We start from the raw sequence: 25,325 nt of genomic DNA, 5'->3' as shown, positions 1-25,325 counted from the left end.
CAGTATTATACTTAATGAGTATGCTATGCTTTGATTAACCTATCCTACGGTTGACCCATCCTTGACTCATATTCAGAACTGGGATCTGGAATCTACTAGCCCAATGCATGCATTGATTGTATTTTAACATAATCTCTAATGATACCCCCCACCCACGACAGGTGTCACAGTGTAGGTCCCCCCACGCCCCCTCCCTCCCATGAGATTGAAACCTTCTGTTGCCCTGCACCTACACCTGGCATGTTCACTCTGCAGTGGTCTTGGCTGAAAAGTGGCCAGAAGTCTTGACTGACCAGCCCATTGGTTAAATTTTGCTCTTCAGTATTCTTGACTCTTGGGCCCTTTTTCAGCTATGGAATCAAGGTGCCAAATCCCAAGCATGCCTAATGAGCTTAAAAGGACATAGCATGTCTGTAACATTTATCTTCACCATCTGCCTTTCAGTAGCAAGTGACAGGCACTTTCCTTAATTATGCTGTAGGGCAGACCGAGTGTCCTTTAGTCAACAAAAAACTAAAGTTGCCTTTTGGGGTCATTTCTGCAGCCATGCACTGAGGATCTTGTTTCACTATGATTCCTTAGGCCTGTGATTATGGCCTGCTTGCCTTCATGTTGCTTATCAGTGGAGACCAGTAGTGCTTGGGAATGAATGTGATCCCATTTTAAAATCAGCCCTGACTGGAGTGAAGAGGTGGCCAGGCAGGTCTTCAGAGCTCTTGTCTCTGTCCTCAGGCCTGGTGGAGCCAGTGAACGTGGTGGACAATGGGGATGGCACACACACAGTGACCTATACCCCATCGCAGGAGGGGCCTTACATGATCTCAGTCAAATATGCTGATGAAGAGATCCCTCGCAGGTAAGCTCCTGATACTTGGGGAAGGTTGTCCACACCAGCCTCAAACCCACACCCTCGGGCAAGCACTGTTTTTAGTACCCAACCATCCATCCATCCATCCATCCATCCATCCATCCATCCATCCATCCATCCATCCATCCAATCAGCAAGTATCACCAAGAACCTGTGTGCTCTGCACAGGTGTTAGGACACAGCAGCCTGGGTGTGTGTGGTTCCCACTCTCTCTGTGCACACCCCCACCTGCTCATCCCTTGCAGCCTTCTTAAATTGAAAGGCAAACTGAAGTTAAGAGAGTTTGGGGGGTTTTTTAAAAAATGAGGAATGTATGACCAGAGACTTGTTTTTGGTGATCCTGCAACTAGCTTTCTGGTAAGGGCAAAGGTTTTTACCTCATAACTTGAGGATTTGGTTGATGAAAGCATTCCCAGAAGGTGTTCGGTAGAAACATTGCACCTTGTTCATATTAATAAGAGAAATGCTGCCTAAGCTCATCATCTAGTGCTCGTCATGTAGCAGAACAACTTCCAAATGGTTTTGATCATTCTCCTTAAGGAGAAGTTTCACCCACACCCCTAAGGTACACATTTCATATAGATATATACATATAGCCCTAGCTATGTTAAAATATAGTTTATAAATTACATTTGTTTATTACTTTACTAAAAAATAATTTACGTCATAAAGCATACTAGAAGTAGAAAATAAAAGATGAGAAAAATATTTAAAAATTCTCTTTCCGTTTTGGTGACCATTGTCCTAGTAATACAGAAGTGGGTTAAATATGTTTGACCCCATGTTCCCCAGACTAATTTGGGAGCCCTTTTCTCCCCAACTGTTTGTATCCCACAGAATGCACTTGGCACAAAGCCCGTTTGTCAATTGATGGTTGCTTCCTCATGGTTGTAAATATTTGCTGGACCCAAGGCACTTGAATAAATGTGTTGTCTTGTCTGCTGGAGAAAGCCCCCTTATGGCCTCAGCTCCCTTGTGTAAGAGAGGTCTGATGTAGCTGGACATGTGTCCATGCTGACCTGCCTTTGTGTGTGTCTGCCAAGTCCTTTTAAGGTCAAGGTCCTTCCCATGTATGATGCCAGCAAAGTGACCGCCAGCGGCCCTGGCCTCAGTTCCTACGGCGTGCCTGCCAGTCTGCCTGTGGAGTTCGCCATCGATGCCAGAGATGCTGGAGAAGGCCTCCTCGCTGTTCAGATAACGGTAACTTTGAGCTGTTTGCTGGTGTGGGACCTCATTGATAGACCCTAAGTTTCTGGCCAGGGATAAGAACAAGGGTTTTAATAATCAATTTCTGACTTGATGCAAGTGTTTGTTAGAATTTTCCATCAAAGAAGCTCACCGAAGAGGCCTGAAGGTCTAGCTCCAAGCACCTAATTTTGATGAATTTCATGTATTTTGCTTTCTGTTCCTGTGTTTTTATTTTTAAATGTTTCGAATTATCTGTTGGTTCGGTTAGGTCTAAGTTCACAGTAAACTCCAGAATAAGAGAATGACTTAAACACATGGGGTCATTCTTTCTCTGCTATCCAGGTGACTCATGGTCCATCGAGGAATCAGATGCCGCCTCTTACTCCTCTGTCCTAGCATGTGGCTTTTGTCCTTGAAGTCTCATGGACCAAGAGGCTGTTGGCATGGCGGGTCATAAGGAGGAAGGATGGCAGAAGGGAAAAAGGGGGTCCTCTCAGCTCAGTCAACACCCTTAAGCTTCCCTGCCAAAAGTCCCTCAGAAGTTTTTCACTTCTATCTCATTAGTGAGAATTACTCACAAATCATGGGGCCATACTTAGTGACAAGTGATGCTTGGCAATGGGGTCTCATGCTCCGGGACCAATGCATCTAGCTAAGAATTAGGATCCTGTTACTAAAGAAAGGAAAAGTGGATGTTGTGGTGTGTGAACAGGAACTTCTGCTATGTACCTCCTGTATTTCAGTGGATTTTGAGCAAAAACACTATGTATTCATTCACTTGATAGAAAAGTTACTAAGGATTGACTATGGCCATTACTGTGTTAAAGAATCTGTTACCATTTCTCCTACCAAAAAAAATTATTTTAATCCATTAACTTTGTCTCTTAGTTAATGAGCAAAATGTATTAAGGTTTTCTGTGAATGGTTTCTACATCTCCCTATTTAGAGGGTTGTTTCTACAACCCCCTAAATAGCATTTCTCTATGATCCACAGGACCAAGAGGGAAAACCAAAAAGAGCCATTGTCCACGACAATAAAGATGGCACGTACACCGTCACCTACATCCCTGATAAGACTGGACGCTATTCAATCGGGGTCACCTACGGCGGGGATGACATCCCGTTTTCTCCTTACCGCATCCGGGCCACACAGACGGGTGATGCCAGCAAGTGCCTGGCCACAGGTGAGTGCAGAGTAGCCTCAGTTCAGGAGTCAGGGCTTTGGAGTCTGCCATGTAATAGCTGTGTGATCTGGGCAAGTTGTTCAGCCGCTTTGAGCTTCAGTCAGACTTAGGTTAAAGATCTTTTTTGGGAACATTCAGATTTCAGAAGCTCTTGTGAGGATCAGAGATGGTTTCTTAGGGTTATTACAAAGATCAGGTAAGGTCAGGCATAAAAAACACTTAGCACAGTGTCTGGCGCAGTAACTGTCATGGTGTTACCTTTGCAGTGGATTCTTTGTTGAGATCTCAGCTACGATGGTGAGGCCTATGAAAAGCAGCAAGTTTCTTCCTGTCATGAGTAGAAGGTGTAGTTCAGGATTTTTTCAAGAGTATTTTAGGTCATCATTAGAGAAACAATGAAAGATCAGGGTTTTTCTTCCATACTAGGAACTTTTGTGTAGGCCTCTCTGGATTTTTCCATGACTATTTGAGCATCACAGCTCCTTCAATTTCTAAGACATAACTATAGGTACTCCAATTTCTAAAAAAAACAGCTCTTTTAAGTCCTTTGATGCTGCTTCAACAGATTTCAAAACCAAAATCCCCATCTCTGAAATGGAGCAGATTTGCTTTTTTTTTTTTTTTTTTTAATGAGAAAGCTAAATATAGAGCCACCCTGGATATGTTCATTGCTTCTCATAACTCAACCTTTTCTGAATGGAGAAAATCTTTCAGCTTTCAGGGCGAAGTTGCAAATTGCTCAACTTGGCCTTTTTGGGTTCAAAAATTGAGAAATTTTGTGAAACTGGCCAGTCTGCTACCTCCTAGGTCTGTGCTGCTGCCAGTGACAAACTGGACTGTCTTTGCTAACTAGAGGTTGTATTAATCTGGGACAGGGACTTTCTGCTCGCTTTTCAGCCAGGCAGGACCCTCCCCCAGCTCAGGCTGGACCCCGTTGTGTCTCTGCTCAGCCTGGGGGCTCTTGTAGGCCACATATCTTGGTCCATCATTCAAGGCCTTCCGCAGACCGGCTCCCCTCCTACCTTCTATTCTCTGGCTCTTGTTCCTACATGCATTGCTTATTTTTGCCATTGTGCTTTTGGTTCACACTTTTCTGCACTCCCTGCTGCCATGTGACTCCTATGTGAGGGGGATGCCACGAGTCAGAGAGAAAGAAAGAAGGAGAGACTGGTCCTTGTTTGGGGATGTGTTGTACGTCTCCCCTCACGATGAGTGCCCGCCCTTTAGAATTCAGCCATCCTCCCCTTTTCTCAGGAGGCCCCCTGTCAATGTAACAACTGCAGGATATAAATTCTTAGAGCCTTTTCAAAGATGTGCTGCAGGGCATCCTCTGAAGAATGCTTGAGCATTTCTTCTGTAACTTGGTCCTCCCTGGCATTTCCATGGCAGGTTGCACCGTCATTCTCGGTGCCTGCGTCCATCCTCCTGCCGGGCTCTGAGGCCCCAGAGCGTAGAAAAGACCCCGTGTGTGCTTGCTGATGAAAGTTGACCTTTAACCCCACACTCTGGCTGATGGAACAGGTCTAATTTGGCCAGCGCTCAGAGTTTGGAGATACAGCTTGAGCAGCACCTCCCCCAGTTGTCTTTGGGACATCCCCCTGTGTGGGGGCAAATGAGGCTCTAACCTTACAGATGTGCTGCGGATGAGTGTGATTTGTTCTTGGGCCTCCTGCATGAATGCCCATGGCTGATGCTTCCATTCCCTTCTTCTGAACCTGTTCCTCTCCAGGTCCTGGAATCGCCTCCACCGTGAAAACGGGTGAGGAAGTGGGCTTTGTGGTCGATGCCAAGACCGCCGGGAAGGGCAAAGTGACCTGCACGGTTCTGACTCCAGACGGCACTGAGGCGGAGGCCGATGTGATTGAGAATGAGGACGGCACCTACGACATCTTCTACACGGCCGCCAAGCCAGGCACCTATGTGATCTACGTGCGCTTCGGTGGGGTCGATATTCCTAACAGCCCCTTCACTGTCATGGTAAGGCAAAGACCTACCCCAGAGCACGCTGCTGTTCGCGGGAGCACCGCCAGCTGCCATTTTATGGAGCCCTGCCCAGGACATCCCATTCCACTTTTTTCCCTCGGGGGAAAAAGTTTTTCAGCCTTTGTGACCTTGTAGAGCCCTAGACTAATCTTTGGAAACCCAGAGACCTTTGGCTCTATGGGTCAATAGGGACTCTTATTGGCCACCAAGGAATCCATCATGTTAAGGAACTCAGGCAGTGTCCCTGCCTAACCCCATCCAGAAAAATGAACTTTTCCAAAAATGTTTACATGTAAAAGTTACAATTTTTTATCCTCTTTTGTTAGTCCTTCCCTGCTCCTCCTTCCCTTTTCCGTGGCTGGAAGAGAGAGGTTCCTTGTGCTGTTTTGTCCAAGGACTTGACACTGACATCCCAGGACTTAGGGCCCTCTAGTTTGTTTTGGAAAGATGCAAAATTTGCATAAGAGGGAAATACTTGTCTTTTGAGACAAGGAACATCTGGAGTAAGAGTCTATTAACCAAAAGACTGCGATGGAGAATGACAAGGGTCTTTAATTTCAAATTCTGAGTAGCTTTAGATCTCCCTCTGACTATTAATTTTCTTCAACCAGGAAAGGAGTTAGACATGGCTAGGTGCATTATCTTATATAACCCTCAAAAATCTAGCATTGTTGACCCTTCTGCAAAGGAAGACAGCATCGCCCAAGTAACTCCCTGTGGCACAGGAGCAGGGCGCAGCTCCCCAGCCCGCCCAGAGGGCCCACTCTGACAGCCCCGGAGTGCCGCCTCCATCGCCCCCGTATCCTTTGCTGCCCGGGGCAGTGACTGCACTTGACCACATGACTCGCAGGCCTTAACGACCTGCGCCATGCTCGGCCTCAAGAGCCCCTTCTAAACGATTTCCCTTTGTGCAGCAGTGGAAAAGGGCAAGGAGACTCCATAGCTTGGGGACTCTCTTCCAAACCATTTATAATCTGTTTCAGCTTTTTTTTCCTTTTGTAGACATTTGTTTATTTGTATACATTTGCCAGAGATCTGAGGGTTCTTTTATGTCTCAAATATGTAAACACTTGTCAGCTTTTGACATTGTTCATGTTTTTTCTTCTGCAGCTAGAAAATTGACGTCCTTCTTATTTACAGAGAAGGGTCCTGGTTGCAGTTCTAAGGATCTGTCTTTTGCTTGTGGTGGGTTTGACCTGGTTAGTTAGAATTAGGCAGGTGAAAGGGCGGCGACGGGACAGAGTCATGGGCTGGACCACTGGTGCAGCAGGGAAGATGACACGACATTGGGTGGGACCGAGTGTGAAGATAGCAAGGGTCATTTTAATAGGCAGGCAAGAGGCATGAAGAGGAGGCCACCAAAACCATTAGGAAGCTAGGCCCTGCAGTACTCACAGAGCAGGGGCACTCTGGGTACACACTGCCCTCACCCCTGTTGCAGACGGAACGTATTGCTCACCCCTGGTACCTGGTTTGGGCCCTCATTTTCCTATTCCAGGCTTTCTCCAGCCTCATCCTTTGACATCAGCGGGGCAGCTCCCTACCTTCCTCTGCAGGCTTGGGGTCCACGGACCTGAACACCCAGCCCTGTATTCATAGCAGCTGTGCCAAGGAGGCCCGGCAGTCTGATTCGGTTAAATACAGCACCCAGACATGGCCCATGACGTCACCACCCTAGGAGCTTATCTGCTTCCAACTTTGAAAAGTCTTGATGAAAGGTCACAGCTTAGGCATTAAATTAAAAAATTCTCCTCCTGGCTGATGGATCCCTGTGCAGCCCAATCTGGGAGGGTCCTGGAAGCAGGGGACAGGGCTGTTCCCAAAGGTAGAAGCTCACAAAGCTGCCTTTGTAAGTGAAGCCCCCTCTCTGTAGATGCCAAAATACACAAGAAAGAAAGGGCCCCCATGGGCGCACAGCCTTTCCTCCTGGGGGGCTTTTCCAGTCCTGCCTTCCTCGGCAGGAGAGGGTTGTTGGGAACAGAGGGTCGCTGGACCAGAACATCAGAGTAGGAGCAGGAAGTGAAGATTTCATATTTTGTCAATATATAAAAAATTTTAAAACACTAACCATTTAGTCATTAACCAAGAAAAAAAGAGATCCCTTTCCAAATTCCATGCTGCAGAGAGGACCAGTGTTCATTTTTCTCTACTTACGCAACAAACACCCGTTTTGTTTATGGGCTCACAATGTCCATATCGTTTTGCACCTCTCTTCCTTTCCTCAGCGTGCCACAGATTCCCTTCCGTGTTCATTCATAACACAGAACTGCTGACCAGCTGCGTAGGGATGCAGTGGGCAGATTTACCATGGTCCCCTTTAACCCGGGGGATGGACATTTAGGGTGCTTCCATTTTTCACCATCACAAGCAGTGGCACCAGTAAAGCCCATCGTTCTTATCATTTAGCTGGACACTCTCCTGCCAGCATTTCTGTAGGACTGCTTCCTAAACGTGAGTTTGGGGGTTCAAGTGGCATATGGATTTGACATTTGAAGAGAGGACAGCGACTTGCTCTACGAAAGGGTAGTAAGAATGTGAGCTCCTTTGAGAGCAAGTGGCTCATTATCGTACAGATGAAGCAGATGGGGAGAAAGTGGCTCTCAGGTTGTAGAATCTACTGAGTAGCAATATATCCCTCCAATGTGATTTCCAACTCCTCTCCATTTGCCACCAACCAGGCCACAGATGGGGAAGTCACTGCTGTGGAAGAGGCACCGATAAATGCAGGTCCCCCTGGATTCAGGCCCTGGGTACACTTTTGTTTTATCCCTTTTGCATTTCTGTGTTTACTCAGCCTTCATTTCAGAAAAGCTGCGGCCTGCTTCTGGGCATTGCTTGGGCCCTCTGGGTGTCCTGGTCACTCGTTTCTCCTCCACTGATCAGCCCATGCCAAAGATTCCTGCTTTCTCTGTGATGTCACCCACCTCCTTGTCATCGTACACGCTCCATGAATCACCAGCCGTCATGTCCATGTTCACGCTCGGTGCAGTTTGTCTCTGCGTTTAAAGGGAAAGATGGACAGCTGTCTTCAGCCCTCCTGCTGACTCTCAAAGCCGCCACTTGCACATTTGGTTTCTGTTCAGGGAAAAAAGCCAACTGCTGTGCTACTCTCTGCCACTTAAAACGCACCTTTTTTCCAGGCCACAAGCAACTAAACCTTTCCAGGTGGAGCCTTCTGGGACTCACAGACATAGCTGTCTCTCACTTTTCCATTTGCCTGTGGGCGCTGCTGGGGATTTTACAAGCCAGGTGACTTCTAGCAATTGGTCAGCACAACTTCTCAAATTCTTCAGGATCTGCCTCAGGCCTGGGGCCAGTTAAGACAAAGCCTGTCGTTCCTGGGCAGCCACGTCCCCAAATCCTGGCTTGACCGGCTTGCAAAATTATCAGCTGCTCTGCTCCATCGCTGCACCAGCCTGTTCTCTTATATTGCTTTACCCAGTGATCGCTGCTTCCTGTTTTTAGGTCACCGAAGAGGCCTATGTCCCAGTGAGTGACATGAATGGCCTAGGATTTAAGCCTTTTGACCTCGTCATTCCATTCGCTGTCAGGAAAGGAGAAATTACCGGTAAGCATGGTCATGAGGGCCATCTTGTTCTCGCTTACTTGCCCCAGCACTCCAGAACGGTCCCGAGAGGTGGTTCCACCTGCCCACCAGACAGGGGTTCCGTGAATCCTGAGATTGCAGAATGTTGTGTGTGGTGTATTTCTCTTAAAAGGCAGCGCATCACATTTTCGAATGTGTTTGTGATTTCCTCAAGATTATGACTCCTCTCGGCTATCAAGTTTCTGTTCCCCCTTTTTTTACTCTGTCTTTCTTATTCTCCAACTTTTCACAGTTGAAAATCACCTTGGTACCAAGGTCTCCTACACAAGAGTTGCTTTCTCTCTCCAGCCTCTTTTTTAATGCCTGCTTCTCTTTGAGTTGACTCTAGTAATCCCACTGGTTTCATGGTTTCCCAAATTCTGTTTGAGCTTCCAGTTCCTCATTCATAGAAAACCCTTTGCTTGTGAGTTGCTTGCCATATTTTGTTGAAGACAAAGAGAATAGAAATAAAAGCAAATATTTTCCCACGGTACGATTTGGACATTTTAGGCAACAATGAGTGTTCTTGGGTTTGAAAGCCTTTATTTTGAAGATAGCCTGTACTTTGAGCTCAGCTTCCCTGGGAAAAATCACTGATGGGCTCGTTGCCCTGTGTCCTTGTGCTCATCAGGAGAGGTGCACATGCCTTCTGGGAAGACGGCCACCCCCGAGATTGTGGACAACAAGGATGGCACGGTCACTGTCCGCTATGCCCCCACCGAGGTTGGACTCCATGAAATGCACATCAAATACATGGGCAGCCACATCCCTGGTGAGTTGAGCTCAGTGGCTCTGCCACAAGCCCAGCAGGATTCCAGGATTCAGGGCCCCAAAGATCTGGGAGGTTTGCAGACATTCAGATTGGCCGCTGTGTGGAAACGGTTCTCGGTGGTGGGTTTGGGAAAGCAGTGTTGACGTTCCTGTGAAACGAAACAGCCTGTGAGCCCTGTAGATCCAGCAATTTCCAGAAGGGATGCTGCAGCTCAGTCTCCTGGGTCACAGTGCAGGCCCTTTAGGGTTTTGTTTGTCTTTGTCACTAAGCTCAGTGCGGCCAAAGGGTGCGCCGGGAGAAAAATGGAAGGCAGAATTAGGGACTTTCCAGCCTGGCCTGCAGAACTCTTATGTGGCATGGGGGCTCGGGGCGGGAGTCCAGAGTGGGTAGAGGAGGTTGTGAAGGTAACTGGGAGGAAAGAGGACAGTTTCTTTCTCTGCCTTATTGGCAAACTGCCCTTGAGGAAAGCCAGCAGAGTGTTATTCTTGTTTTTTTAACAAATTGTTTAAATATCTCTTTATTTTTTAATTTGATGTATTGAGTAGGAGACGCATTCATATGGCTTAAAAATAAACCTGCCTGTTAATTTTTTTTCTGTTTGATTTCAGAGTATCTTTAGGAATAGGAACGCAAATAGGAGTACAAATTTTTAACACCACCCGTCCACCTTTTTAACATGAATAGTGGCGTACTCTACTTGTGCTCTTTTTACCTAACAGTATGTCATGGAGAGCTTTCCATGCCCAGACGAGAGAGCAACTTCGTGGCCATCCACCATCTGGATGGTTAACCAGGGTCTATTGGACACATTTAGTCCTTCCCATCTTTTGCTGTTTCTAGTCATGCCACAGTGAAGCCCTTCCATGTACCTCATTTCAGGCTTGCAGAGGTCTACCTGGGAGATTTATTTCCCAGAGGAGGAACTGCTGGGTCGCAGGATGCAGGCTTTTATAGTTTTGATAGATCTTGCCAAATTGTTCTCATCAGGATGGTTCCAGTTCACACACCCACCAGCACTGTAGGAGACTACCTGTTTTTCTGCACATTTGCCGAAGGAATATGTTATCAAGTGTTTGGATCTTTGCCAGTCTGATAGTTGGAAAATAGTATCTGAGCGTTGCTTTATTTGTATTTCTTTTGTGAATGAGATTGAGCAGTTTTCCATAGGTTTAAGTTCCGTTTGCATTTCTTTTTCTGTGCATTGAACGTATTCTTGGCTCATTTTTCCATTTGGTTACCAGCCTTTGTCACAACAGTGCCTAAATATTAATATTTAAATAGTAAATGTTTAAATTTCGCCAATTAACCCTTTGTGGTACGTCTTGCAAATATTCCCTCTAGTTTGAAGTTTGCTTTAGTTTATGTTTGTATATATAATATTTGTTTAAAACAACAATTTATCATCTGCTTCTATTTAAATATTCTAAAAATACAGGTATATAGAGAATAAAAAGGGTCATTCCCGCATTCCCCTTCCATTTCCACTGCTCGTTTGAGTGTGCATCTTTTCAGATGTTTCTCTCCGCATTTATAACCATGCACACAATTTCATCTTGCTCCGTTTTTAAAGGAATGGCACATGGTGTTAGTATTATTTAGCAGCTTGCTTTTTTCTTTTCTTTTTAATATAACACATTATGGATAATCTCCCAAGTTAGTACATACAGATCTACCTCATTCCTTTTAATGGTTGCATGAATAGGCCTATGTTTGTTTCACCTGCCCCCCTGTTGTTGTATACTCGGGTGTTTCCCTATTTTGCATCTGAACTTGATGGAAATGAAAGCCCTTGTGTTGGGCTGAAAGCAGGGCTGGGATGGGGGCCACTTCTGTGGCGTAGATTCCTAGCGGTGGAATCCCTGGGTCATGGGCCTGAGCTTTTGAAATGTGCAGGCAAGTTGCCGTCCAAAAATGCCTTTCCCATCTCACTCCCTCTAGGAGTGTGAGTGGGTCAGTTTTCCAGTCGATGCAGATGTTTCTTCCTTCTTGATTAAGTTTAGCTGGATTCCCTTTTGGGTTCCTCCTCCTTCATCTGGAGTTGACTTGGAGATTGTTTTTCTTGTGTAGTGATTGAATAGAGCCCTCCGGTATCCTAGGACAGTGAGCTCCGCCACCCTCTCCTTTATCTTATTTTTTTTATTTTTTTTTATTTTTTATTAATTAAAAAAAATTACAAGAAACAAACATTCCCAACACATACACTCAGCAATTCACAATATCATCACATAGTTGCATATTCATCATCATGATCATTTCCCAGAACATTAGCATCAATTCAGAAAAAGAAGTAAAAAGACAACAGAAAAATATAACAAACAAAAAGAAAAAAATTTTACAGGCCATACCCCTTACTGATCCCTTTCACTGATCACTAGCATTTCAAACTAAATCTATTTTAACATTTGTTCCCCCTATTATTTATTTTTATTCCATATGTTCCTCTCATCTGTTGACAAGGTAGATAAAAGGAGCATCAGACACAAGGTTTTCACAATCACACAGTCACATTGTGACAGCTATATCATTATTCAATCATCATCAAGAAACATGGCTACTGGAACACAGCTCTACATTTTCAGGCAGTTCCCTCCAGCCTCTCCATTACATCTTGGATAACAAGGTGATAGCTACTTAATGCATAAGAGTAACCTCCAGGATAACCTCTCGACTCTGTTTGGAATCTCTCAGTCATTGACACTTTGTCTCATTTCACTCTTCCCCCTTTTGGTCGAGAAAGTTTTCTCAATCCCTTGATGCTGAGTCTCAGCTCATTCTATCCTTTATCTTCTGCCTTTGCACGGGAGACGCCAGGCCCCCTGCCGATCCTGTAAATATATAAGGTACCCATTGTCTGTGTATATGTTCACTTCTTAATGAGTCCCGTTGTTGTTTGTGTCCTTTGCAAACCCAAGAGAGCCCGCTCCAGTTCTACGTGAACTACCCCAACAGTGGCAGCGTTTCTGCCTATGGCCCAGGCCTGGTGTACGGAGTAGCCAATAAGACTGCCACCTTCACCATCGTCACCGAGGACGCAGGAGAAGGTACGGTGTGGTGTGGGCTTGTACACTTCCGAATGTCCACTGGGAAGAGTTATGAGGACACGATTCGGGGCAGCTTTTAAAAATTAGACTTTTGAAAGACAGTGTTTGTCTTATCTTTTCTCATATAATCTCTTAGGTAGAGTGGCTGTGTCTTCTACCCAAAACAGGAATATTTGCAGTCCTTCATGTTCTAACTGAAATTAGATTCATGCTGTGAAATATTTGTGTATGGCTCAATCTTAGCTATTTGGGATTCATGTTTTTTGTTCTTCTTCCATGCATAAATAAATGTATCCACAGGACCATGAGTCTTAGTGATCCATTCCCATCAAGGCTCTGGGTCCTTGTCTTCATAGAGATTTCTAAATGTGTGGTTCTAATGGGATAGCCATGTGTCTGTTCCTAACATCCCACCCACTCCCATCCCTTTCCCGCCCCACACATCCTGAAGAGTGGAGAGAACTTCAGCGTCACTTGTGAGGGATTCAGGTGGTGAGCTGTCTTCCCACTGGACATTTTTGCTGTATATGCTTCTTTGTCCTGACTTGACCTAGGCTCCATGCCTGTGACTCTCATGGAATGCCAGTCTGTTGTCCCCAGCACCAAGGATACCCTAGGTGTGTTGTTAACCCTGTTGAAATCTCATTCACAGGTGGTCTGGACCTGGCCATTGAGGGACCCTCCAAGGCAGAAATCAGCTGCATTGACAACAAAGATGGGACTTGCACAGTGACCTACTTGCCCACCCTGCCAGGCGACTATAGCATTCTGGTCAAGTACAACGACAAGCACATCCCCGGCAGTCCCTTCACTGCCAAGATCACAGGTAGGGCTGCCTGGCTCACTGAGGACTGCAGAGGCAGCAGGCTGGGCAACTGTTTGAGTTTAGGTTTCATGAAGTCTCCTTGAGGAGGAACTGGAGATGCATTTTCAACTTTGCACTGGTCAAATTCTTCCCTTAGCTGGAAATCTAGGGAAAAATGGGAACTGCCATTTGAAGGTCTTTATTTTGTGCCACTGCAATTCTATCATGCACACAGCAGACTTAGATGGAGGCATTCAAATAGTATTTATTGAATGGATAAATGAACTCAAGGAGGCCCTTTTACAGCACTGCTTGATAGATTTTCTGTCTCCACTTTGCAAATGGGGACACTGAGGCTTGGAGGGGTCATGGCTTAGCCACGTTTGCATGTGGGTATCCTGGGATCCAGATCCAAGTCATTGATACCAGAACCTGTACTCCTCACCTCTGTTCTGCTCAGTTCTCCAGATCGCTCCCTCAGTGGTTTAGGAAGAAGATGCACAAGATAGGGTTCTTGCCCCTGAAATGCTTAGGTCTGTCTGTGAAGCAGCCAGACCACATAAATGCCCATGGGGATGGCAGGCAGGTGGAGGCATCTTCCACAACCAAGTCTTTGTCTTCTCTTTAACCTAGACTGAGTTGAGATCCTTCCTCGTCGATTAGGTCTGCTTGTTGTCTGAGGCACACTTTTCACTAAAGTTTGGGTAATTGCCTTGCCTGTCTATCTCTAAACAGCAGGTGGAGTGAGGGCTCCAGAGAGCCTGGAGACCACATGTAATGGGAGCCATTGGGGGTGGGTGTGTGTGTTTCCCAGATGACAGCAGACGGTGCTCTCAGGTGAAGTTGGGCTCAGCCGCTGACTTCCTGCTGGACATCAGTGAGACCGACCTCAGCACACTGACAGCCAGCATTAAGGCCCCGTCCGGCCGTGACGAGCCCTGCCTCCTCAAGAGGCTGCCCAACAACCACATCGGTGAGCCCAGGCCACCTTCCTGGTGGGAACAGGACATCGCGGGCGGGAGATGCGGGCTCCTGCTGTCCTTTCTTTTTTTTGTTTGTTTTTTCACAATATGAACATTCTTGTTTTTCATCACATAGTTGTATATTCATCATCAGGATCATTTCTTAGAACATTTGCATCAATTCAGAAAAAGAAATAAAAAGACAACAGAAAAAAATTCGTACATGCCATACCCCTTACCCCTCCCTTTCATTGATCACTAGCATTTCAATCTACTAAATTTATTTTAACATTTGTTCCCCTATTATTTAATTATTTTTAATCCATATATTTTACTCATCTGTCTATAAGGTAGATAAAAGGAGCATCAGACACAAGGTTTTCACAATCACACAGTCACATTGTAAAAGCTGTATCATTTACAATCATCTTCAAGAAACATGGCTACTGGAACACAGCTCTACATTTTCAGGCAGTTCCCTCTAGCCTCCCTGTTACACCTTAACTAAAAAGGTGATATCTATTTAATGCTTAAGAATAACCTCCAGGATAACCTCTCAGCTCTGCTTGTAATCTCTCAGCCACTGACTCTTTATTTTGTCTCATTTCACTCGTCCCCCTTTTGGTCGAGAAGTTTTCTCAATCCCTTGATGCTGAGTCTCAGCTCATTCTAGGATTTCTGTCTCACGTTGCCAGGAAGGTCCACACCCCTGGGAGTCATGTCCCACATAGAGAAGGGGAGGGGTGGTGAGTTTGCTTGTTGTGTTGGCTGAGAGAGAGACTGCCGATAACACCTCGGGGCGTGTGATGTATCACTAGTCAGTATCATAACGCATTTCTGCTTTGTGAGACTGACTAGCCTCTTGGACCTTCCAGGTTGCGGGAAGCATGAAGGAAGTAATTCCATCCTTGCAGATGTGTGTCCCTCCCCCTGCTTCTCCTTCATCCCTCCTCCCCTCCCCACTCCCTTTACAAAACTCTGATCTCTGCTCTGGTCCAGGCATCTCCTTCATCCCCCGGGAGGTGGGCGAACACCTGGTCAGCATCAAGAAGAATGGCAACCACGTGGCCAACAGCCCAGTGTCCATCATGGTGGTCCAGTCTGAGATCGGGGATGCCCGCAGAGCCAAAGTCTACGGCCGCGGCCTGTTGGAAGGCCGGACTTTTGAGATGTCTGACTTCATTGTGGACACAAGGGATGCAGGTCTGTGGGGAAGGTCCTGGCAGAGAAGCTCAGGGCTTGAGGGAGGGAACCAGCTTCTTTGTGCTCAGGCTGCTTCATCTTCTCATCCTGTTGACTCCCTCTTCCTTCTGAGTATCCTTCGGGCTGAAAGTCCTTCCATCTGCACTATCATTTAAGCCTCATAGCAGTTGGTGGAGTAAGTATAATGTTTGTTTTACTGATGAAGAAATAGGTTCACAGGAGTTGTCAGCCCTGTTTGCTTATGGAATTGACTCCAGGGGGCCACAGCAACTCCCAGGTCCCGGTTCCATTATCCACACTCCCATCATCGTTCTCAGCTTTCCAGGGGCTCCCAGGTGCATCCCAAAGCAGAGAATGTGGGGTCATTTGGCTGGGATCATGCTCAGTGGAGCCTTGCTTTCATGGAAATGAGGAAGCTCTTCCGGTTCCCACTTTGAGATGGTTTGAGGTAGCTCTCTCAAGCTATATCCCTGGGTCTTCATCTTCTGCTTTCCTGAGTGATGGCTGTGTTTATGAATTCTAAACAAAATCATATTCCCAGGGGAAGAGGCTGGAGAATTTTTTATTGTAATGTGCAGACATTTCCAGGTGATTCTTGATGTTAAACCATCAAATCAGCTGACTTAGTGGTTCCTTGCTAGACATCAGAAGCAGTTGGGGGCTGTTTCAAAGTTCAGATTCTCAAGCCCATGGCTAGAGGTACAGTCCCCAAGGCAGTGGGCAGTGGCTTCTACTGGACACTTGCCCTGTGGGATATCAGTTGGTATCCTCAAGAAGAGAGTTCTGTGGTCAAAGTCATGTTTGGCAGGTTATTTCACTACCAAAATTGTCAGGGTCCAGGAGGTCTCCGAAACGAGCCTTTCTTTCCATTGTCTGGAAATAGCAGCTTGAGTTTTAAGGGTGGGATGCCCTTTCTCCATTCACCGAGCTGCCCTTTCTCCATTCACCGAGCTACCCTTTCCCCATGAATTGCTGTCAGAACAGCCCCCGGGCTGCTGTGTTTCAGGTTACGGTGGCATCTCCTTGGCCGTGGAGGGCCCCAGCAAAGTGGACATCCAGACAGAGGACCTGGAAGATGGCACCTGCAAGGTCTCCTACTTCCCCACCGTGCCTGGGGTTTACATTGTCTCCACCAAATTCGCTGATGAGCACGTGCCTGGTAGGTGGGGCCACCTCTGCCTTCCCAGTAGGATGCTTGTGCTTTCGGTGGTTCTCAGGCTGCTGCCTCTGGCCTGCTCCTGAGGACCTCCTTGGCTCTTGCAGGGAGCCCGTTTACTGTGAAGATCAGCGGGGAGGGAAGAGTCAAGGAGAGCATCACACGTACCAGTCGGGCCCCGTCTGTGGCCACTGTCGGGAGCATCTGTGACCTGAACCTCAAAATCCCAGGTGGGCTCAGGGCTGTGGGTCAGGGCAGCCTGGCACCAACCCCCAGGGGAAGTTGAGACAGTGGGTGCCACCCGGATACCATGTCCAGGCCTGGCCCAGAACTATCCTAGTCGGCTCTGGGTCAGGTGATCTTTTTCTTTCTTTCTTTCTTTCTTTTTTCACTTTCTATTTTGTTTTATTTTAAAACTTTTTTGCACAGGGGCCCATCCAAGGAACAATAAGTTTACCTGCTACCTTTTTCTTCTCCCCCCCAAAAATAGCTTTACTTTGTCACATAGAGAATAAATAGAAATGCTTTAACATTTAGATTTACTATCTGTTAAATAGAATAGTGTCAGCGAGAGAAGTGGCTCTGCTGATGCCAGTATCTGGAGGTATTTAAGAAGTGGCAGCCCAGAGGCAGCCTTCAAACATTTCCTTTCATTTCTTTCATTCCTAAAATTAGAATGAGAGCTGGGCTGCAGGCTAGGCAGGCTCATCAAGCACTTTGGCTGTGAATTGCTCTTCCTGGGGCCAAATTAGCCAGCAGACAGGCCATGGGCTGTCTGAAGTGTGGCACAGGTTTTTTCTAGAAAGCCTCCTGTAAGAAACGATTCACTGTGTAAATGAAGGGTCAGAGGCGCCTCTTCTCAGAAGTTGGCCCACGTTGTGGAGTTGCACAAATTCTACTGAGAAGGAAAATCTGAATAGTCTTCAGATGGAGTTCATGCTGTCATCTCCTTCCTGGACAGTGGGCATTTTTCCTCCACTGCAACTCTGCTCTCTCCTAATGTGTTGCTGATCTAGTTCCTCTGCCTTCTCAGCTGTACCTGATGGGATCTTCCTACATAGACATGCGGAATGTAGGAGAAGCTTCCTCACTGTAGTCCTGAAACCGAATCACTTAAAAAATAGTTGTTTTGGTGTTTGTGATCATAAGAAGTTTATGTGCTCAGAAATGGAGAAGGGAAGTGTCACCTCGTATCTCACCATCCAGAGAGATTGTGAAGTTCATGGTTTTTTTTTTTTTTTTTTCATTTTCTAAAAATTGAGAATATAATTCATAAAACATAAAATCTACCACTGTGATTTAGTGGTTTTCAGTATTTTCATAAGATTGCGCAACCGTCATCACTATCCAATACCAGACCATTTCCATCACCCCAAAAAGAAATCCTCTACCCACTGGCAGCCACTCCCAATTTCTCCTGTCCCCAGCCTCTGAAAACCACTAATCTTTCTGTCTCTATGGATTTGCCTATTTTGGGTATTTCATATAGATGGAATCATACAATGTATGTGGCTTTTTATAACTGGCTTTTTTCACTTAGCATGTTGTAATAAGTGTTAGTATTTCATTCCTTTTTGTCGGTGAATAATACTCCATTGTGTGGATGTACCATGTCTTGTTTATCCATGCATTTGTTGATGGGCAGTTGAGTTGTTCCCATTTGTTGGCTCTTTTGAATAATGTTTCTATGAACAGTCATGTACAGTGTTTTTGTGGGGGACATACATTTCAGTTCTCTTGGGTGTATACCTGGGAATGGGGTTGTTGGGATAATTCTCTGTTTAACTTTTTGAGACTGCCAAACCATTTTCCACACTGGTTGCATCATTTTACAGTCCCACCAGCAATGCTTCAGGGTTCCAATTTCTCCATAACCTCTTCATCACTTGTTATTTTCCATGTTTTGATTACAGCTACCCTACGTTTGAGGCACAGAGCTGGCCATCAGTGCCTGCACCCTCATAGACACGTGTGCTCTGTTTCAGGTCCATGGATTGTGACATACACTCTTTATATTATGGGAACATTTCCATGTAAAAATACAAACTCCCACATCATCTTTTTAATAACCACTTAACATCTTACTTGTCTAGATGCATCGTCCTTCATTGGTCATCTGCTTCTCCACATTTATTTCCAGTCCCCCGACTCCTATTGTAGTGCTGCCATGGCATTCACCATTGTGTGCTCATGAATGCCCAGCAGGGGGGTTGTTGGGCTAATACATCTTATATACAGCTATACTTTGGGAAAATGCCCTCCAGACAATGTTATTAGTGTTTGTTTTTCCGCATCCCCACCAACCCTGGGCAATGGCTGTCTTTCTCACATTGGCCAGTCTGATGGAAAAAATATGATACCCAGGTTTCCGTTTCATTTCTGATTGCTAGTGACATGGATTATGTTTTCATCTGCTTTGCATTTCTCATTTTGAGAATGATCCATTCTGTTGCTTTTGCCCATTTGTTTTTTTGTGGTTTTTTTTGAGGAACTAGTAAATATCTTTGGGTTATATGGAAAGTTACCGTTTCTCTTAAGTCTCTTCTATCTGTTGTCTGTTGTGTTACACTTTTTAGTTATTGGATACTAGATGACTCTCGGTGAGATTCGTTTTCCCTCTCATTACTGAAATGATTCTCAGTCTCCCTTTTTCTGTCCTCAGGGCTCAAAGTCATAAACTGCTCCACCTGCATGCTGTAGAGCTGGAGGGTGCAGGCTCATGCTGGCTATAGGTGATCCATTGCTGTTATTTGGCATGGTCTGCTCCCCACCTGTCCCCATCAGGCTCAGGTGTTAGCATGCTGCAGCCACACCCTGTGGACTCAGCATGGTCTGCTTCCCGAAGTGGGTAACTTGAGGCAATACTTTTCTGGAAGTGTGGACTCTGGCCTTCGGTTTGCTGCAAGCCTTGCCCCTGCATGTTTCCCTCTTTGCGGTTGGGACTGACGTATGTGCACCTTTTTCTCTAATTGCATTTTGTCTTGTTGCCTAAAAGAAGTGCCAAGGCTTCTAGGCAGTGAAGGATGTACGGCTGCTTACCCCCAGCCATCAGCTAACCAACAGATGTTGACGCTTGAGTTTTCTATCCTCACCTACCTATAGAAAAGAGGCCCTCTAAGCATAACACATGCTTTATGTTACCTTTGGCCTGGAAACATCTGCACTGTCACAGTTTGTGTTCACATGCTGTGACAGCTCAGGCTCCCTTTTGAGGCTGCTGTGTGGAATTAGCTCCAGCAAGGTGGCTATAAAAATACTTGATAGGGCAAGAAGATGTCAGTGCCCATAGAATATTTTCTGCACTAGGTGGCTGGAAGAGCCCTGTTCTCTCCATGTGGCCATAGTAGCCTAGGTATTGAGGAAGGCAGGAGGCATCTAGCCTGAAGGGAAGGGAGATGAGCACCTCACACTCACAGAGCTGTACCCCACCCCCACCAGGGAGCACCCCCACACTCATGGGGCTGTACCCCACCCCCACCGGGGAGCATCTCACACCCACGGAACTGTGCCTCACACCCACTGGGCTGCTCGCACCTTGCCCTTTACTCCCTGCCCTGCTTTGAACCTTTGCCCTAACCCTCCTTTCTTTCTCCCTAACTTTGTGTCCACCTTCAGAAATCGACAGCAGTGACATGTCAGCTCATGTCACCAGCCCCTCCGGTCGTGTGACCGAGGCAGAGATCGTGCCCATGGGAAAGAACTCGCACTGCGTCCGGTTTGTGCCTCAGGAGATGGGTGTGCACACAGTGAGCGTCAAGTACCGTGGGCAGCACGTGACGGGCAGCCCCTTCCAGTTCACCGTGGGGCCGCTCGGTGAGGGAGGCGCCCACAAGGTCCGGGCGGGAGGCCCTGGCCTGGAGAGAGGAGAAGCCGGGGTTCCAGGTGAGCCTTCCTGGCAGGATGAGAGTAGATTGAGCGTGGGCTGTGGGAGCACCCCATACCCTCTGCCCTCTTCTGAAAAGATGTTTCTTATGTGCAGTTCTGATGTATGGCATGAAGGGGCATGCCTTAAAAGCGGCCTCTGTGGCTCAATAAGCCTGGGAATGCTAGCTTACCCAAAGCTACACAAGTTTCTTACAAAGGTACTTCTCAGAGCCTATAATTTAATAGTTTGCATTGGGAATCTTTAAATGAGGAGCAAAGCAAAGGAGCTGTTCCCAGAGCAGGGCTAATGTTCTGTGGAACACGCTAGAATTTTGCAGAACCAATTGGAAGGATTCAGTCTAATGGTGGTTGCTGATGGGAAGCTCTGTGGAGGAACAAACTGAACATTCTTATCGTTTTCAGGCTTGGTTTGAGTGTTTAAAAAATGCCAAGTGTGCCTTGCATTGGTGGTGCTTGGGAAAGCTCAGGGGAAGCTCTTGTTTGGGGTTAGGGAAAGAGAAGAGGGCTGGCAACAAACTAAGCCCACCGCTGCAAGGTTTAAGCGAGAAGCAGCACAGAGGCATGTACTGGGCTCGGTCACTAACCAGGTACTTTTTTGCTTTCAGCTGAGTTCAGCATCTGGACCCGGGAAGCTGGTGCCGGGGGCCTCTCCATCGCTGTCGAGGGCCCCAGTAAGGCTGAGATTACATTTGATGACCATAAAAATGGATCATGTGGTGTGTCTTATATTGCCCAAGAGCCTGGTATGTACTATAGGCCAGCCAAGGACATGCTCCTTGTTCAGGGGTGGTTAGGTTGCAAGAAAAAGAAACCTACCAAGCTAGGGCAAATCAATGAAGAATTCATTTGCATGGGTGCACAGGGCAGTCTCCTAGAAATCCGGTTGCAGGAAATGCACCCAGGCCTCAAAGAGAAGAATAAATTCTTATTCTGGTTGTCTCCTTGTCTATCTGTCTCTGCCGGTCTCTCTGCATCATGCCTTCACTCATCTGCTCCATTCTTTCCACCCACCAACCCATCTCTCCTCTGACCCACACCCATGGCTGTTTGGGGCTGCCCCGAACAGTGGCCCCAGCCTCTGAGCTCCCCAAGCAGCGGTTCTTAGCCTTTATGTCCCATGAGCCCTTTTGGAATCTGGTGAAGTTCATCAGAACCATTCTCAGAATAATATTTGTTGAAATACATAAAATTTATCAGATTATAAAGGAAATCAATTATATTAAAATGTGGTTATCAAAATATTGATAGATCAGACATAACAATAAAGCAATAATGTACTTCTTCATTCATGTATTAAATCCTAAGATTTGGTGTTGGTCTATTAACTACCCTAATTTCTAAGTATTGATGAGTAAAAATGATATGACAAAACATCTGTAAAACTGTGGAGTTATGAAAACATCTGAGCTTTTCATTGTTGACAGAGTCACAGATGCTTCTAATATCCTAGGGAGTGCTAAATTTTAATTAGAGGTTAGTGAAAAGAAAGATGTAATTTTTTCCTGCTTAAGTTCATGGGTCTCCTGAATTTCATGTACAGACCCTTCGGGAGACCCTGTGCACCCAGGTTAAGACTCCCTGCCCCCTGACAGTCTCACTGGCCCAGCCACAGCCAGGTGACTTGCCTTCGCTCAAGTGGCCTTGGCTTCCTCTGCAGAGGGTGAGGACAGAGGGCAGGGGCTCTACCAAGGCGTTTTCATCCTAGGTAAGAAGTAGGCAGGTGCTCTGGGACCACCTTTCGGGCCCTGTGACTGATGAGCCTTTCCTGTCCCTGCAGGTAACTACGAGGTGTCCATCAAGTTCAATGATGAGCACATCCCGGAAAGCCCCTACCTGGTGCCCGTGGTCGCGCCCTCCGATGACGCCCGCCGCCTCACTGTTATGAGCCTTCAGGTGAGACACAAGGAAGCATCCCTCTCCTTGGCCATGGGCTGACCAGTGAGACCCCTGGACTCCTGAGGCCGCTTCAAGCCCCGCTTCCGTGCCCAGGGCCTGGGCCCACTTTTGGCCACAGGTGTCCCCAGTGGTGGGGAGCGTTTGTCAACTCCCCATGCACTCAGGGCAGAAGGCAGTCGGGCGAGCAGAAACAGCCACAGTCAATGAAAAGCACCTCAGTGTTTGGGGACAAGTTTGTTCATAAAGTTTAAGGACTAAGAAGTGTTTACGCAGCCTTAACTCCCATGATGGCCTGCTCTTCTTGGTTTCCTTCTCCTCAAGGAAGTCAGTTGCAGTTTGTTTTAGGATGAGGAGGCACTACACTGAGTGTGCCCGGCATTCGTGTAAGGAACTTGACCGTGCCACCCTGTGAAATCCCTGCAACAGCCTGGGGGTTAGCTTCTCCCAATCCCATTTTATACTTGGTCTTAGCCAAAAGGCTGAGAAATGATTTGATCCCATCTTAAAGATGAGCAAATAGAGGTGTGGGAAGGTTGTGGCTGCAGGGAACCAGCTAGAATGAGGCAGAACAAGGTCTCTGTGGTTCCTCAATCCCAGCCCCAACATTGTGGCGAATGGCCATGTCATCTAACCTATCGGGATGCCAGGAAATTTAACTTTGCTCCCTGCATTAAACAGGCTGTTTAATTTAAGGTTTCACCAGACCCTTCAGCCAAACTAAGAACCTATTGGGGCTGCCTTTGGGTCTTTGCTCAGAACCTGGAAAAATAATTAGTTGTTTTTGTGGAGAATAGCTATTCAGTTGTGGAATAACACCTGAATCCCAATATATACTTTCAGGCTAAAGGGGGTTGCTAAATAGCCTTCAGCTGCCCCCAGTTCTTGACCCTCATCAGATTGATTGAAATCCAATCTCATATCTCAGCTTGGCGATACCATTGGATCTAGCTGCATACATTTGGTTTACGTTAGAAATTCTGTCCTTACTCTGGGGGGAACTGGGGCACAATTAGTCGTTCCAAAAGTCAGTTGTTAGTTTAGGGGCCCACGTGGAACCCAAACCAGAATCACCGATTGAAGAAGCCTCACTGGGGAGTGCCAAGGGTGCTAACTGGTCACCGCGGCATAGATGTTTTTCTTGTGTTTCATTTAAAGGCTTTTTAGCAGAAGTTTCTCCTCTTGCCGACTTAGCTAAAACCTATGGAGGGAGATAAACCTGACATTCACTGAGGGCGAACAGCTGCCTTCATGCATTTCGAAGATTTCTTTCAGAAAGATCTTTTGAGGCATTTATCTCCCTCTGGAGGATTTAGCAGCAAGCGGATTCAGGTAACGTAAATGGTGCTGTCCAAAAGGAGCTGGTTTGGAGGAAACCTCTCTGGAAACTTCTCTGTTGACAGTCCTCTTATCACATCTTGGCCATAAATCTTTAAATAAGTCCTCAGCAGGCTGGGTATCCAGCTTTTCTAACCAGCTTCATGGGAGCAATATGATCTGGCATCATCCTCTGACCTTCCCGTGTCATTTGATGCTGAGCAGTATGTACATTAGTTATTAGAGATTTGTTGGAGGTCTGCCTGGCAGCATCTGGGGCCAGTTAGTAAAGAAGGGCATGTATTGTTTTGTCTTACTTTTGAGACTTTTTAGAAAGTCGGAGTGTGCTGGCAGTTTGTGGGGAAGGGGCGATGTGACCGTCAGACTCCTTAGTCGTGTGCTCTTCTTCCCTTCCCGCTCTGTGACCTCTCGGGCAGTGCTGGCCAGTAGAACCTTCTGCGAAGATGGAAATGTTCCATATCCGTGCTGCCCAAAACGGGAACTGCTACGCACATGCAGCCACTGGGCACATGAAGTGTGTCTAGTGTGACTGAGGAACTGAATTATGAACTTTTTTCATTGTTATTAATTTTAACTGAAATATATTTAGCCATATGCCCTGGTGACTACCTAATTAGCCTTGCTACTGAATTGTGGGCCCCGGATCAGCAGCCTCTGCTTCACCTGAGAACTTATTAGGACTGTAGACTCCCAGGCCCACAGAGTTAGAATCTGTGTTTAAACAAGATCCCCAGATAATTCCTCTGCACATTGAAGTGTGAAGTCTGTTACTTTAGAATTTGAGAAGTAGCTGCCCGGCCAAGTTCAAGTCAAAACTGCTGGCTTGTAAAATGTTGCTGTGCAGATTTGGCCTGTCTTTAAATATCTAAAATGTTGCTGATCAGCTTTCTTCCTAAGTATCTAAACTTCCAATCAGTTCTTCCCCAAAGAGGACAATTTCCAAGACTAAGCATAGGGAGTGAAACTGATTCAGTGAGAACAAAAGCCACACTTCCTATTGCCTCTTTTGGGGTACAGATAATTTCTAAATTATATTTATTTAATGATGAGCTAACAATTTTGAGCCTTACTGGATATGGGCCAGTTCCTGTGCTCTGTGCTTTATAGCATAAGATCGTTTAATCCTTGCAGCACTTCTCTGAGAGACTGGTGTCATGCCCATTTTACAGATGAGAAAACTGTGACTTGAAGTTAAACATCTTTATCATATAGCTGGGAAATAGGAGTAAACACGGGCCCAACTGATAATCTTTTTTTTTTTCTTTTTTCTTTTTTGATATGGGCAGGCACCGGGAATTGAACCCAGGTCTCTGGCATGGCAGGCAAGAACTCTGCCAATGAGCCACCATGGCCCACCCAGCCCAGTTGATTCTTAACTGATATGCAGAACTGCCCCCCCCCCTGGCTTGTGCAGCCCTTTACAATTTTATTTAAAGTTTTTCCATTCCTATCCTTGAGATA

At 46.4% G+C, this 25,325-nt stretch overlaps 1 protein-coding gene across 7 annotated transcripts in view; it reads left to right on the top strand.

Moving 5' to 3' along the window:
• FLNB (filamin B) overlaps nucleotides 1-25,325 on the top strand; it is a 160,223-nt gene that overhangs the window by 122,485 nt on the left and 12,413 nt on the right. For 5 of the 7 annotated variants that reach the window (XM_077128879.1, XM_077128877.1, XM_077128875.1 and 2 more), the window contains 16 exons: nucleotides 733-856; nucleotides 1,912-2,068; nucleotides 3,051-3,240; nucleotides 4,970-5,217; nucleotides 7,902-7,973; nucleotides 8,689-8,791; nucleotides 9,441-9,581; nucleotides 12,494-12,622; nucleotides 13,275-13,448; nucleotides 14,242-14,400; nucleotides 15,389-15,592; nucleotides 16,599-16,751; nucleotides 16,856-16,978; nucleotides 20,364-20,630; nucleotides 21,239-21,376; nucleotides 22,411-22,526. In XM_077128879.1, coding sequence (XP_076984994.1) covers nucleotides 733-856; nucleotides 1,912-2,068; nucleotides 3,051-3,240; nucleotides 4,970-5,217; nucleotides 7,902-7,973; nucleotides 8,689-8,791; nucleotides 9,441-9,581; nucleotides 12,494-12,622; nucleotides 13,275-13,448; nucleotides 14,242-14,400; nucleotides 15,389-15,592; nucleotides 16,599-16,751; nucleotides 16,856-16,978; nucleotides 20,364-20,630; nucleotides 21,239-21,376; nucleotides 22,411-22,526 — 2,498 coding nt within the window. The remainder of the gene's footprint in view (nucleotides 1-732; nucleotides 857-1,911; nucleotides 2,069-3,050; nucleotides 3,241-4,969; nucleotides 5,218-7,901; nucleotides 7,974-8,688; nucleotides 8,792-9,440; nucleotides 9,582-12,493; nucleotides 12,623-13,274; nucleotides 13,449-14,241; nucleotides 14,401-15,388; nucleotides 15,593-16,598; nucleotides 16,752-16,855; nucleotides 16,979-20,363; nucleotides 20,631-21,238; nucleotides 21,377-22,410; nucleotides 22,527-25,325) is intronic. The other 2 variants (XM_077128878.1, XM_077128876.1) reach the window with 1 other exon arrangement.

This window comes from Tamandua tetradactyla, chromosome 15 (genome assembly GCF_023851605.1).
Source record: "Tamandua tetradactyla isolate mTamTet1 chromosome 15, mTamTet1.pri, whole genome shotgun sequence".
In the NCBI taxonomy this organism is placed as follows: Eukaryota; Metazoa; Chordata; class Mammalia; order Pilosa; family Myrmecophagidae; genus Tamandua; species Tamandua tetradactyla.
The sequence above is the reverse complement of the archived record's forward strand: the minus strand, read 5'-3'. Positions and strand labels throughout refer to the sequence as shown.